Consider the following 14431-nt stretch of genomic DNA (forward strand, 5'->3'; position numbering starts at 1 on the left):
GATTATCCCAACTTTGCTTCAGTTACGACTCAAGAGATGAAGGCAGGAGAGGAAGCAGGGGGAAACTTTTGTGCACACGTTATTGAAGTAAAGTACCATATCTCCCATAATGGTTATTTATGTCAGGCTGCTCTGGTGCTGCTGGAGAGGACGGTTGAAGGATAGGTATGGGAATGGCCTAGATTTTAGATAGTACCTATAGCTACGCAAATATACGATTTATTGCAATGACAAGTACTCCATAATTAACAAAAATGTGCCAATGATTTTTTGAGCAGTCATATGGTCAATCCTAAATATGATTTTCAGATCTAGCTTTGGGATAATTACTCATGCCCACATTGCCCGGAGCTGCTCATACCTATGATTGAACAGTTACTCTACAATTAAAAACGGGGAAAAATGCTATGATTTCTTGAGCAGTTAAATTTGTGTGTTAACCCCTGTGCCTCACCCTCTTCCCTCTACTCTAGACTGGCAGGCTCAGGGCCGGGGGCAGTGCTGGCTGGGGGCGTGTTTGCTGTGTCCAGGCTCAGCTGGCAGTGGTCGGTGGTGGCTGAGGTCTTCTCCCTCAACAACCTCTTTGTTGGGCTCCTCTTCTCCCTGACTACCAGCTTCCACTGTGCTGACAGTGCCCCCCAGAGGAGGAAGGTAACCCAGCCCTCGGCACACACTCCCTCCACAGCTTCCACCCTCACACGGGACAGAACATGCATATCAGCCACATCTCCCAGACCAGATAGACTGTTCCATGGTGATATCACAACTGTCTGCCTCAGGAAACTTTACCGTACAACCTATAGAAATATGGTTTCATGTTTCGTCATTTGATTTATATATTTTTTTCAATGACAGAAATGCTATATATAATATGAGGAATTAAGTCTCCTCTTGTTATTGTCAGGTTTCCCATTGGGGGGCGCTGTGCTGTGGCCTGGGTCTGTGTAACCAGCACACTCTGGTGTTGTACGTGGTGGTCATCATTCCCTGGGTCCTGCTCCAACTCTACTCTCACAGAGTAAGTTTAACGACAAGCTCTTCTCCATCTGAGTGGCCATAGAGACGTAACACAACCAGGTAGAAGAACTGGCCCATCTGAAAGGATGCTGAATAGATGTTTATTGTGTGATTGTGTCAGGAGCTGTCTGTCTGTGGGCTGATGTCTCTGGGACTGTGTTTCCTGGGGGGTCTACTGCCCTACGTCTACCTGCCTATCTCCTCCTACCTGAACACAGCTCGCTGGAGCTGGGGAGACCAGACTTCCCTCTCAGGCCTCTTTACTCACCTACTGAGGACTGAATACGGCACCTTCAGCCTGGTACATACTTCTATACATGTACCTGTACCAACGTACATTATCTTTGAGCTTGACCACAAACTCTAGTGTGGGACGTGTAGTGGTGATTGATGTGGTTGTTTCTTTAATATGTGACCCTAGGCCAAGGCAGAAGGTACCGGGAACCTCACCATGATGCTAAAGTGAGTATGCCCATCTTTATTAGAATAGTCATTCACTTTATTTTACACATGAAGTCATTGCTATAGCATGAATTGTTCTGGTGTCTTGCTTTTAAATGTTGTGCATTTGAAGGTCATTCATTGGATGATGTGATCTGTAGAAGTGACAGAGTGGGTTTTCTCATGGTTTTGGCTCTAGACAGACCGGTTTAAACATCACACAAAAACCCATCAGTTCTGTTCTGAAGGAGGGAGCCCATCCATCGCCAGCACTGGTGCCCGTCTCTCTCCTCTCTCTCCAGCTTTTGTTCTTCCCTCTCTCCCATCAAAGCAGAACTGAACCTGCTTAGAGGGCCAAATCCCTGTGTTCTGTTTCTCCAGCAGTTTGAAATGATCACTCTGCTCTGGTGTTTAAGCGTGACAAGCTGTGATGACAGACACTGCAATATAGCGGAGAGATTTGTTTTCCTCCAACAACCCCCTCCATCTCCCCCCTCCGTCATCCAACTTCTGTAATTGTCTATGGCTGACGACGGGTGGGGAGTATGCTTCTTAAGACCCCCCACCACCAGCCCCCCCGTCTGGCCCCCGCCCCCTTCCATCACCCCTGCTGGTTGATGGACAAGCACACCTTCAAGACAAGGGAGAGAGGCAAGCATGACAAGCATGTCACATCGGGGATGTAAACTCCGCTAGACAAGCTGACACACAAACACACTCTCTCTCTCTCTCTCTCCTCTCTCTCTCTCTCTCTCTCTCTCTCTCTCGCTCGCTCATATAGAGACTCAATAAGCCATCAAATAGAGATGGGTATTAAAGAAGATGCTCTGGGAAAGTGTCTCTGTGACTGACAGGCACTCTGACAGGGGTTGAGTAGAGGACACATTCATTGGTGTCTATCGCTCGAATGGAAGGGTGGGGACTGGGGGTGCATAGAGTCAACAGAGTTAGTCTGTTTGATCGAGGGGGGGGGGGGGGGGGGGGGGGGGCACAGTTACTGGTGTATTCCAATCTGATGAGGAGGAAATGAGAGGACATTCAGTAATTGGTGTCCTTCAGTTTGATGGAGGTTAGAGGGATGCGGCCATCAGAGGTTTTGTTTGTGTGTGTCAGGGCTCAGCTGGACCACTGTATGGCTGACCTGTCCCTCCCTGTGCTGGTCCTGGCTGGACTTGGCCTGTTCCTCGTCTCCTGGGACAGGTAAGGAAACACCTGGCAGACCAACCTTGCCTCAGGGCAATTATTAGCATTTGGGATGTAAATTTGAATCCCTTGATTTAGATATGTTACATTACATTACGAATGGACAATATCATATGAATTGGAGGACATATAGTATCATACTTCTTTCTCTGAGACCAGGCTGCTTGTTGCATGTAGGAGAATTTAAGATGCTGGTTAGGAGAACTAATGACAAAGGTTAAGAGAATTTACGCAAAAGGTTAGGAGAATTAGGTTAAGGTTAGGGGAAGGGTTAGCTAAAATGCTACAGTTGTCCCTTGATGCCACTTGAACATGCAACCTTCGGATTACTAGAGGGTTGCGGTATACACCCAACCTTCCTCCTGACCAACCTGTCTTAAATAACCAGACCTTTATTCAATTTGTAACGTAACATGTCATACTTAATAGAGGTACAAACATTTATGTAAAATAGCAAACGTCTGAATTATGAGTTCAGTCTGGGCACATCATTCTCTCAGACAATCTAAAGTTCGTTGATCTCAACATGAGGCTAAAAGCTGTCGTGCTGTCAAGGCGCTGTACAATATAAAGAAGAAAAGGAGATTTTGATGTGTGTTTTTTGTATGTCTACTAGTTGTAATGATGTGTATGTGAAATGTATGTATCTGTATGTAGCAGTGCTCTCTGATGCAGTAATTCATTACATTAGTGGCTATGTTGGGGTCTGTTGGGTGCCACTGATAAGGCAGAGCAGAGCCAGGGAAACCCATGAGCAGGGCTGTCCCCAGGGCACTGCCCAACACCCTCTGCCTCCCCCCACCCCCCCCTGCCTCCCCCTAACCCCCTGCCTCCCCCTACCAACCCTCTGCCTCCCCCTACCTTCCCCTACCCACCCCCTGCCTCACCCTACCTACCCACCCCCTACCCACCCTCTGCCTCCCCTTGCCTTCCCCTGCCTCTCCTGGGGAGCACTTTGATACACTTGGCTTTACACACAGACACACAAGCATGTATGTACGTGAACGCGTGCACACACACGCAAACATACGTGGGTCATTCCATTGATATTCCATGGAAAGGCAAGTTTCCTGAAATACAGCACAATAAATATGCTATTTTTTCCAATTCTCATTTCCATTCACATAATTGTGTTTTGATTACCACTAGGGGATAGTGTTTTTTCGTTAGTTTATAAAACCATTTACAACTATCCTCTGTGCTGTAATGGTGATGTGAGGCAGAGTGGTTGGCTCGTCACACAGTGACTCACACGCTGTCGTCCAGACCCAGCATTAGGAAAGCAATCATGCTGTGGGCTACAGAACGTGTTAGCTGTAATAGTGAGTCTGTCTACAGGCGGGGTGATGTTATCTCTCCTGTACCTTGATGAATTTTGGAGTGAATTGCACTGGGTGTGTTTTCATGTATTTGTTGGGAGGGTGAAAATAAATGTGATATTGAGAAAGTAATATATATGGTATTTCTGTGTATATGTCTGTGTAAGGCCAGTTCTCTCATGGCGATGCCTGTCCTTCTACTCCAGGAGGCGCCGTGTTGTTCCCTGGCTACTGACGACCATGCTGCTACTCTACTCCCTGTTCTTTGCCTGGAGAGCCAACCTGGACATCAGCAGACCCCTACTGCTGGGAGTGGTGAGTGATGGGCCATGGGGCTTAGTTAGGGCAGGCAGGGAGGCTACTGGATGGGCCTGAGTTGAGATGCCACAGTCTCCTCTGACCCAGGTAAAAGGCTGTGTTGTGTGTTTGATCTCTCTGCAGGTGGAGCGGTTCTGGCTTCAGAGCGATGCTGTGGTGTGTGTGATGGCTGGGCTGGGCCTGAGTTGGACACACACAGGCCTGGAGAGGAGGCTAGGCCATGGGGGTCTGTGGAGGGCCGGAGGCTGGCTCTTCACCGTAGGTGTCTTGGCACACATGGTGCACTCCAACCATCGGTAAGCATCATAACCTGTCAACTGACTTAGGCTTGATGGCACATCCTGTGTGTGGGGTTATAACATTGTAGTATCTTTACCACCAACTGTTTTCAAGGTTTGCCGCACAAACTAGAAAATACATGTTGTCTTATAGGTTGGGGGTCGCACACAACGTGTTGAGTATTTTACTCCCAAAACTCCCTCCACACTAGTCTCACCTGAGCTAACCCAACAGTTCTCTCTGTACTTCAAACTGGAGCCTGCACTCCACATGGCAGGTATTTTATTCTCCCGTCTCTCCTCACCCCATGGTAGGGGCTAAAGAGAGGCACGGTTAGCACATAGATTTCACTGTGAATGCTGAGTGTGAGATGTTAGCCATGAGAGGCAGCAGATTACACCAGCATGGTGCTGCGCTCTGCCTGGCAGGCTGGGGCCGCTATCACACAGCTGCTTTGATCAGGAGGAGAGCCTGGCCTACACTGTCAGACCCATTGCACCTGTCTACCCACGATTAGATAGGCAGAGCTGGGGCTGTGACAACTTACCACAGAGCAACTTGAAAGCATGCATACAGTACATGAATGCACACACACAATCCTCCGAAGTGAAGACCTACAAACACAACCTCGCTGCTGTGTACACAAACGTACACTTGTTATGTGTCAGTGTGGTTAGAGAAAATATGTTTTCTCCCGTTGACTTGTAAAGGTTTGTGTTGCATCCCTCCCAGGGAGTGTGATCAGAGCATTAACAGTGTTGTGGAGCGGTTCGGCAGGGAGCTTCTGGCCTCTGTCCCTCCAGGCTCTATCATCCTGACCCGGGGAGACCTCCCAGGGAACTCCCTGCGCTACCTCCACTACTGCCAGGGGGTCCGGCCTGACGTACACCTCGTTGACCAGGAGGTTAGTACTGAGCCTTATATTGGGTTTATTTAGGCCCAAGACACCATGCCTAGCTTTATTAAATTATAATTAGAGCTATATTATAATAGATTTGGAAATGAATCTGAACCTGATACTGAAGACAGGCCATACAGGTTAGACAATAGAGTTGCGATGATGATGATCTCAGTAAGGCTCCTATTCATTACTACTCTCTCCCCCTCCAGATGATGATGATCTCAGTAAGGCTCCTATTCATTACTACTCTCTCCCCCTCCAGATGATGACGTACAGCTGGTACGTGGCCAAGCTGGGCCAGCATCACCCTGGGGTTCATTTCCCTGGGCTCTGGTGGGACCCGGTCCACACTGAGGAGAAGGACACCTTCAGTCTGGAGCAGTTCCTCTCTCACAACACACAGTGAGTGAGGGGGTGAGAGAGTGAGAGAGTGAGTGAGTTGAGAGAACTGGTGAGGTTGAATGGGAGCACTGAGTGGTTGATACAATAATCAGTGCATTGAGGAAATAAGACTTAACTGCTGCCTCGAGATTAACAATGCTTCAGCCATATGTGGGAAAGACTGCAGAGAAATACTGAATACATAATGAGTAGATATGATTTACTGTGTGACTACTGTATCCATCTGACTATAGTAGTCTGGGGAAACAGAGATCAAATGGGTTGGACAGGAGTCCTTAAAATGCCAAGCCCACCAGGGGGCAGTGTTTGCTTGGCCAACATGAACATCTCTAAGGGGGGCAACACTGGCCAGTGGGATCAACCCTGTAGGGCACAGCACTGGAGAGGAGAGTGAAGCGGAGCAGTAGGAATGGTGTATGTGCATATGCTCATCTGTGTATTTGTTGGGTAAGAGTGGAGGCATACAGTACCAGTCAAGAGTTTGGACACACCTACTCATTCAAGGGTTTTTCTTTATTTTTGCTATTTTCTCCTTTGTAGAATAATAGTGAAGACATCAAAACTATGAAATAACACATATGGAATCATGTACTAACCAAAAAAGTGTTAAACAAATCAAAATAGATTTTAGATTTTAGATTCTTCAAAGTAGCCACCCTTTGCCTTGATGACAGCTTTGCACACTCTCTCAACCAGCTTCACCTCCTTCAAGACTTTTCCAACAGTCTTGAAGGAGTTCCCACATATGCTGAGCACTTGTTAGCCTCTTTTCCTTCACTCTGAGGTCCAACTCATCCCAAACCATCTCAATTGGGTTGAGGTCAGGTAATTGTGGAGGCCAGGTCATCTGATGCAGCACTCCATCACTCTCCTTCTTGGTCAAATAGCCCTTACACAGCCTGGAGGTGTGTTGGGTCATTGTCCTGTTGAAAAACAAATGATAGTCCCGCTAAGCACGAACCAGATGGGATGGCATATTGCTGCAGAATGCTGTGGTAGCCATGCTGGTTAAGTGTGCCTTGAATTCTAAGTGAATCACCAACAGTGTCACCAGCAAAGCACCATCACACCACCTCCTCCATGCTTCACGGTGGGAAACACACATGCAGAGATCATCCGTTCACCTACTCTCTGTCTCACAAAGAACCAAAAATCTCAGATTTGGACTCATCAGACCAATGGACAGATTTCCACCGGTCTAATTGCTCGTGCTACTTGGCCCAAGCAAGTCTCTTCTTATTGGTGTCCTTTAGTAGTGGTTTCTTTGCAGCAATTTGACCATGAAGGCCTGATTCACGCAGTCACATCTGAACAGTTGATGTTGAGATGTGTCTGTTTCTTGAACTCTGTGAAGCATTTATTTGGGCTGCAATTTCCGAGGCTGGTAACTCTAATGAACTTATCCTCTGCAGCAGAGGTAACTCTGGGTCTTCCTTTCCTGTGGCGGTCCTCATGAGAGCCAGTTTCATCATAGCGCTTGATGGTTTTTGCGACTGCACTTGAGTAAACTTTCAAAGTTCTTGAAATGTTCCTTATTGACTGACCTTCATGTCTTAAAGTAATGATGGACTGTCGTTTCTCTTTGCTTATTCGAGCTGTTCTTGCCATAATATGGACTTGGTCTTTTACCAAATAGGGCTATCTTCTGTATACCACCCCTACCTTGTCACAACACAACTGATTGGCTCAAACGCATTAAGAAGGAAAGAATTTCCACAAATTAACTTTTAACAAGGCACACCTGTTCATTGAAATGCATTCCAGGTGACTACCTCATGAAGCTGGTTGAGAGAATGCCAAGAGTGCAAAGCTGTCATCAAGGCAAAGGGTAGCTACTTTGAAGAACCTAAAATATAAAATATATTTTGATTTGTTTAACACTTTACGTTACTACATGATTCCATATGTGTTATTTCATAGTTTTGATGTCTTCACTATTCTACAATGTAGAAAATAGTAAAAATAAAGAAAAACCCTTGAATGAGTTGGTGTGTCCAAACTTTTGACTGGTACTGTATATAAAAAGTATTTGGACACCCCTTCAAATTAGTAGATTTGGCTATTTCAACAACACCCGTTGCTGACAAGTGTAAAAAATTGAGCACACAGACATGCAAACTCCATAGACAAACATTGGCAATAGAATGGCCTTACTGAAGAGCACAGTAAAAATAAAGAAAAACTCTTGAATGAGTAGGTGTGTCCAAACTTTTGACTGTACTGTATGTGCTTCCCATGTATGCCTATTCAGTTCTATCAGCAGCCACCTGGGCTGAGAGTGAGTAGTGCTTGAGGGGAGAGTGAGTAGTGTTTGAGGGGAGAGTGAGTAGTGTTTGAGGGGAGATGGACAGCTGGGGTTAGGTCCCTTCAGAGGTTTCCAGCCTTGTGGTTGTTCTCTGCCCACTTCAGAAGCACGGTGCCTGCCTGATTGTGTGTGTCTGCAGGGGGGCTGTGCTGGCCTGTATCGGGCTGCCTAACGGGGACCCCAGCTGGGAGAGGAGCTTCTCTCGCTGGCCCCTAGGCGTGTGTGACCACCTGGTGCCTGCCCAGGAGCACTTCCACCCGGAGGAGTGGGCCCGTCGCACCCGCTACATCTATAACTGGACCGAGCCACACAACAGGTACACAGTACATTACACACAAAGCCCAGAGGGCCCACTGGAGGGGTGGGGGGCTCTGCTCAGCAGGAGAAGCCTACACTCCATGGGGAGTCTATGGGATTCTGCTAGTCACCATGGAAATGGTCATACTGTAGACCAGATATCAAACTCATTCCACAGAGGGCTGAGTGTCTGTGAGTTTTCATCCTCCCTTGTACTTGATTGATGAATTAAGGTCACTGATTAGTAAGGAACTCCTCTCACCTGGTTGTCTAGGTCTTAATTGAAAGGCAAAACCAGCAGACGCTAGGCCCTCCATGGAATTAGTTTGACACCCCTGCTGGAGGCCTATGCCATAGCATTTCTGTACACTTACTGTATGTTTGTTTCTACCATGACAAACATGCTAGTTAGGAATCCATTGAGGAATCTTATGATCAGAGATACTCTTTGGTGTTGACTATTCCTTCTCTATGTGGTCTTTCACTGGCAGAGAACCGACGTTCCTACAGCAAGGTTTCCTCTGTTTTCCATGCTCTGATCCAGAAGCTCTTTCTGCATTATACCAAAGCAAGACATTAGGCCTTTAGCTATTTGAAATGAGACTGAAGATGAAACATAATGAGTTTCTTATTGCGTTTTGTCAATAAGTGTGTCAAAAGTGGAATTAGTCAAAGCTCCATATTCTGTTGCCGTTGCCAGCAGCCCCTCATTCACTGAGATAATCATGGCTGAATACTGTGACATTATTTCCCTCGCCCTCACAAGCGTGTCCGTCGATGCCCACAAGCCAAATATTAGCTCAGAACCCTGTTAAAATATCATTTTGAAGAAGAGGTCAAGTGTTTATACGCAACAAAATGGAAAAGGATATATGGGTTATTCCATGTCTAATGTGTTGCTATTGTTGCTCTGCCGTCTGATGTTTTGACAGTACTGTATATATTCACATTAGGTTTGTGAAAACCTAAACCTGCATACTTGGTTGAACAATATACCCTGAACATAAATATAAATGCAACATCTAAGGTGTTGGTCCCATGTTTTATGAGCTGAAATAGAAGATCCCAGAAATTTTGCAAACGCACCAAAAGTTTATTTCTCTCAAATTTTGTGCACAAATTTGTTTACATCCCTGTGAGCATTTATCCTTTGCCAAGATAATTCTTCCACCTGACAGGTGTGACGTATCAAGAAGCTGATTAAATAGCATGATCATTACACAGGTGCACCTTGTGCTGGGGACAATAAAAGGTCGCTCTAAAATGTGCAGTTTTGTCACACAACACAATGCCACAGATGTCTCAAGTTTTTTGAGGAAGCGTGCAATTGGCATGCTGATTGCAGGAATATCCACCAGAGCTGTTTCCAGAGAATTTAATGTTAATTTCTCTACTATAAGCCGCCTCCAACGTTGTTTTAAAGAATTTGTCATTACGTCCAACCGGCCTCATAACCGCAGACCACGTTTATGGTGTCGTGTGGGCAAGCGGTTTGCTGATATCAACGTTGTGAACAGAGTGCCCCATGGTGGCGGTGGGGTTATGGTAAGGGCAGGCATAAGCTATAGACAATGAACAGAATTGCATTTTATCGATGGCAATTTGAATGCACAGAGATACCGTGACAAGATCCTGAGGCCCATTGTTGTGCCATTCATCCGCCGCCATCACCAAGTGTTTCAGCATGATAGGCTAATGCACGGCCCCATGTCGCAAGGTTCTGTTTACAATTCCTGGAAGCTGAAAATGTCCCAGTTCTTCCATGGCCTGCATACTCACCAGACATGTCACCCATTGAGCATGTTTGGGATGCTCTGGATCGTCGTGTACGACAGCATGTTCCAGTTCCCGCCAATATCCAGCAACTTTGCACAGCCATTGAAGAGGAGTGGGACAACATTACCAGGCAACTACCCTTTTTTTAAAGGTATCTGTGACCAACAGGTGCATATCTGTATTCCCAGTCATGTGAAATCCATAGATTAGGGCCTGAATAATTTATTTGAATTAACCAATTTTACTTATATGAACTGTAACTCAGTAAAATCTTTGAAATTGTTGCATGTCACGTTTATATTTTTGTTCAGTATATATTAAAACCAATAGTGATACAGAATGAATATGATAGTGTGGAAGGAATGATGCATAAGAAAAGCCCCAGAGGTGTTGAGATAAAGAGCTGTTTTTGTGTCTGGTTCCAGCTTCCACCCAGGGTCCTGGGAGAGGGTGGCTAATGAGGAGATGTGGCAGGCCAGGTACAGTAAAGAGTTAACCCTGAAGACACTGACTCCTTCTTCTCTGTTACGGTCACTGTATATGTATAGTTTACAGATAGAGCCTCTATGACAGATCACCCTTGTCTGCTAGCTTAAACAAATACATAACCCAGTCTGGTGTGGTAGAGCACCAGCTATTCTACATGAAATGCTGTTGTGTAGCTAGCATCTACATAAATCACTCTATTCTGATAGTGCATCTCTGCAGATAGATCTCTACGGTTCATCCATCCATCCAGAACTTAGCCCTGAGCCTGTGATGTATCCTCTTTGTTTCAGGATGAAGACGGCTTTCTTTATGTTTGACCTGGCTGAGAGGATCCAGGGAGAGGGGAAAGCTCGCCTGTTTGAGCTCTCCTACACTGTGAGTCAGTCCTCCCATAGTAAACATATGAGGAGTATGAGCATAAACCAATAGATTATGGTTATTGTGTACAAGTTGTGTTCTTTGTGATTGACAGCTGTATAAGGAGATCGTGGAGAGGCATACAGACTACCCTCCCAACTGGGATAAAAACCTGGCCCTGGCCAGCGAGAGGCTCCTGCGTTCAGGGAAGCAGGGCCACAGCCCTGACAGCCTGCTGACCTGCAGCATCCAGCACTTCAGCCTGTACCTGGACAAGGAGCCCACCGACTCCCAGGCCCCCGCTATCCGCACCGCCGTCTCCCACCTGCTGCAGGAGAGGACCAGGCTCCGGCAGAAACACACCCCGTGAGGGAAGGGAGTGTCAGATAGAGCAGGCATACAGGAAGTACTGCAGGACACCATGGAGACTCTCTGACGAGAGTCAGAGCCAGGGGATGTTGACTGACCTACAGGCTGCGTCTGGTGCTCTAGTGGTTGGGATGAAGGGTTTTGTCAGGGGTTGAACACGCCCAGTACAGTGGAGAGTAGACTGGGCTCTACCGGCATTCATCATGGAAAAATGTATGTATGATGACCTGGAAAATTCTGTGATGAAGTAGGGCAGGAAAAACATCCCTTGTCAAATACTTGGCTACAACATGGGACCTAATATGGAGGTAGTGCTGGGGATGGAGCTCTCTGTGATGAGGTGGGGTTGTCCAGACAAGCAGGAACCAGGCTGCACCTCACACTGCAGCAATGTTTTCCACTGGGGACATTACATGACTTTTGCAGCCTGGATTGAACCCAATCAAGCTGTTCAAGTCTCCCACACATACACACTTTTATTTACTATTTCCCCGTCTCATTTTTCTGTCTCTCTCTGTATCTCTTTCTCTCTCACAGCTTTTAACGTTATGATTATGTGTCCGTGGCCACCTGCTGATTTAGTTATATTTTTCTCCCATTAGGTGGCAGGGCTGAGATTGAGGGAAACCCAATTTGGGTGCAGAAATGGGGGATTAGAGCAGGCTCTTAATCTGTGACGGACTTGTGCATTGCCGCGCTGTCCTGGGCTCTGGGCTCTTAGCGTGACCCTGGCTCCCAGTCGCCACCACTGCCCACCGACTATCCATCTATCTGAGTTGGTCCTTTAAAAACGAATGGATTCAATTAGCTTTTTTTTCTCCCTTTGACGACAGAGCTATAATCCCTCATAGATTTAAATTAAATATGAAATTTTACAATGCCAGGGACCCTTTTAGAGGGGTGTGTGTGTGTGTGTGTGTGTGTGTGTGTGTGTGTGTGTGTGTGTGTGTGTGTGTGTGTGTGTGTGTGTGTGTGTGTGTGTGTGTGTGTGTGTGTGTGTGTGTGCCCCTCCAGTGATACGCAGAGAGGAAAATCACACACACCGAGCAGTGGAGCGCTTTCATCTCCAGAGAGACATTCCGTCACGCAGACATCGAGTCACAACCACAGTCACGCAGACACTCAGAGACGTTGCATCCAGGCACGCAAAGGTCCTCAGCAGCACGACCCACACTCCTGGATAGATGGACTCAGTCACTTGAGGCTGGTCTGAGAGACATGGTGATTCAGTACACTTGATTACATCTTTAACTACTTTCCTTTTCATTCCTTCTCCCCTCTGTTCTCGCATAGACTTTCTACCTAATTTACCGTACACATTCTCAGTCTGTGAACATGCTATTTCACTCTTTCGGGGCTGGTGTGTTTGATATTTGGGCGCCACTGATTTCTATGAGACCTGGTCCACAGCCACTCCTGTGTCCACAGCCACTCCTGTGTCCACAGCCACTCCTGTGTCCACAGCCAGCCTAGCCTGTGTCCTGTCCTGTCATCTGCTCTCATTGTACTTTTAATGGCATGGACAGAGAGGACAGAGCACTAGAAGTGCTGCTCCGGTCCTCTCAGAAAACAACCTGCCCTCTGCTCTGTCCACGGGGCTGGCTGATGAGAATTGGCCTAGAACAGATGGCTCATCTCTCTCTCAGAAAAAAGTGTTTTTCTCTTCTCCAAAGATTAAAATACTCTTAAGAAATACTTTTTTTTTTCAGAGCTTTACTTTACTGTTTCTACTGTGTTAGTTAATTTTTTCTATGAGACATTTTATTTCTGGTGTAAGTATATTTACTGATTTATACAAATATATACAAATCAGTATTAAAAGGAGATGCAAAAAAATCACCAAAAATCTATTTGAAGCTGTTTGAATCTGCCATTTATATTTTTTGTGTTTTTCTCTCTCTGCCACCTTACTGTATTGTTATCCTTTTCTCATCTCACGTCCTCAGTTCTGCTTTATTCTCCCTCTCTGTCATCGTTTCTGTCTCCCTCCCTCTCTAACACCCCTCTGTCCCCCTGTCTCTTGCCCTCCCGGCCCCCTGTCTCTGAGATTCAGTTGCCCACCCCAAATCAGCAAGCTGCCGAAGGATTGTAGGAACCCATGGAATCGCCATGACCACGGATGCAGGCAGGGAGCCACGGCAATGCTGGAATGTGGGGCGTCTGAGGAGATAAGAGCTGTGAGCCCAGCCAGGGAGTGGGGAGGGATGGAGGGAGAGGGGGGAAAGAGACAGGGAGGGTGAAAGAGAGAAGCAATCCTGTGAATGGGAGACCGAGACGACAGAGAAATAGGGGGGGGGGGGAGAACGAGAGAGAGACAGAGAGAGAGAGAGGGGGGGGGGGGGGGGGCATAGGGGGCACACTGGAGATGGGAAGCCAGCCTTATTCCTCTTTGCATTTCATTTACATCCCTGGCCGTATCGACCAATCGGATTGGGAGCAAAGCCCAGGGCTTAGGAGGGGAATAAAAAGACAAAATGCCTTTGCTGCTCTCATCCCTCCCTGATAATACCCCTTCTGTTTTTCTTTTCTCTTTTTCTCCGTCTATAAGTAGATACTGTCCGAAATGCCAGCGGAAAAGCGACACCTCCGCTTTCTGTGTATCTCAGATAGACCGAACGGGAGCAGGGGCTGAAAAAACAGCTTTAGTGGCTGGGTCTATCTCCTCTGCTCTCTGGCTGGATGGAGAAGGTTGGAGGGGGGTAGGGGGACTGGTGTTTGGTAACAGAATGGGGGGTTGGAGAGACATAATGTACTGAGCTGGCCACAGATTGTGCCGCATATTACACTGAAAAACTTCCCTGCAGATCAGTTTTCTAAACAGGGAAACCTGTTTCATGGGTGTTTACTCTGCGCGACCCATTTCTGTGATCCTGGCCAATGGCCGTGACTGAACTTACTGTGCTAAAACATATTTTTAGCACAGGATTGTTCTTGTTATTCATCCATACTTGCAGGTTT

The 14431-nt window shown here is 46.8% G+C and overlaps 1 protein-coding gene across 3 annotated transcripts in view; it reads left to right on the plus strand.

The window, feature by feature from the left end:
- LOC139553554 (protein O-mannosyl-transferase TMEM260-like) overlaps positions 1-13168 on the plus strand; it is a 32359-nt gene extending 19191 nt beyond the window's left edge. For 2 of the 3 annotated variants that reach the window (XM_071366020.1, XM_071366021.1), the window contains 13 exons: positions 474-651; positions 905-1018; positions 1139-1318; positions 1439-1479; positions 2572-2658; positions 4187-4295; positions 4422-4594; positions 5310-5481; positions 5741-5880; positions 8325-8501; positions 10684-10737; positions 11038-11122; positions 11220-13168. In XM_071366020.1, coding sequence (XP_071222121.1) covers positions 474-651; positions 905-1018; positions 1139-1318; positions 1439-1479; positions 2572-2658; positions 4187-4295; positions 4422-4594; positions 5310-5481; positions 5741-5880; positions 8325-8501; positions 10684-10737; positions 11038-11122; positions 11220-11474 — 1765 coding nt within the window. In that variant the 3' untranslated portion in view covers positions 11475-13168. The remainder of the gene's footprint in view (positions 1-473; positions 652-904; positions 1019-1138; positions 1319-1438; positions 1480-2571; positions 2659-4186; positions 4296-4421; positions 4595-5309; positions 5482-5740; positions 5881-8324; positions 8502-10683; positions 10738-11037; positions 11123-11219) is intronic. The other variant, XM_071366022.1, reaches the window with a different exon arrangement.
- Positions 13169-14431: the final 1263 nt, after the last annotated feature.

Source organism: Salvelinus alpinus, chromosome 25 (genome assembly GCF_045679555.1).
Source record: "Salvelinus alpinus chromosome 25, SLU_Salpinus.1, whole genome shotgun sequence".
NCBI lineage: Eukaryota > Metazoa > Chordata > Actinopteri > Salmoniformes > Salmonidae > Salvelinus > Salvelinus alpinus.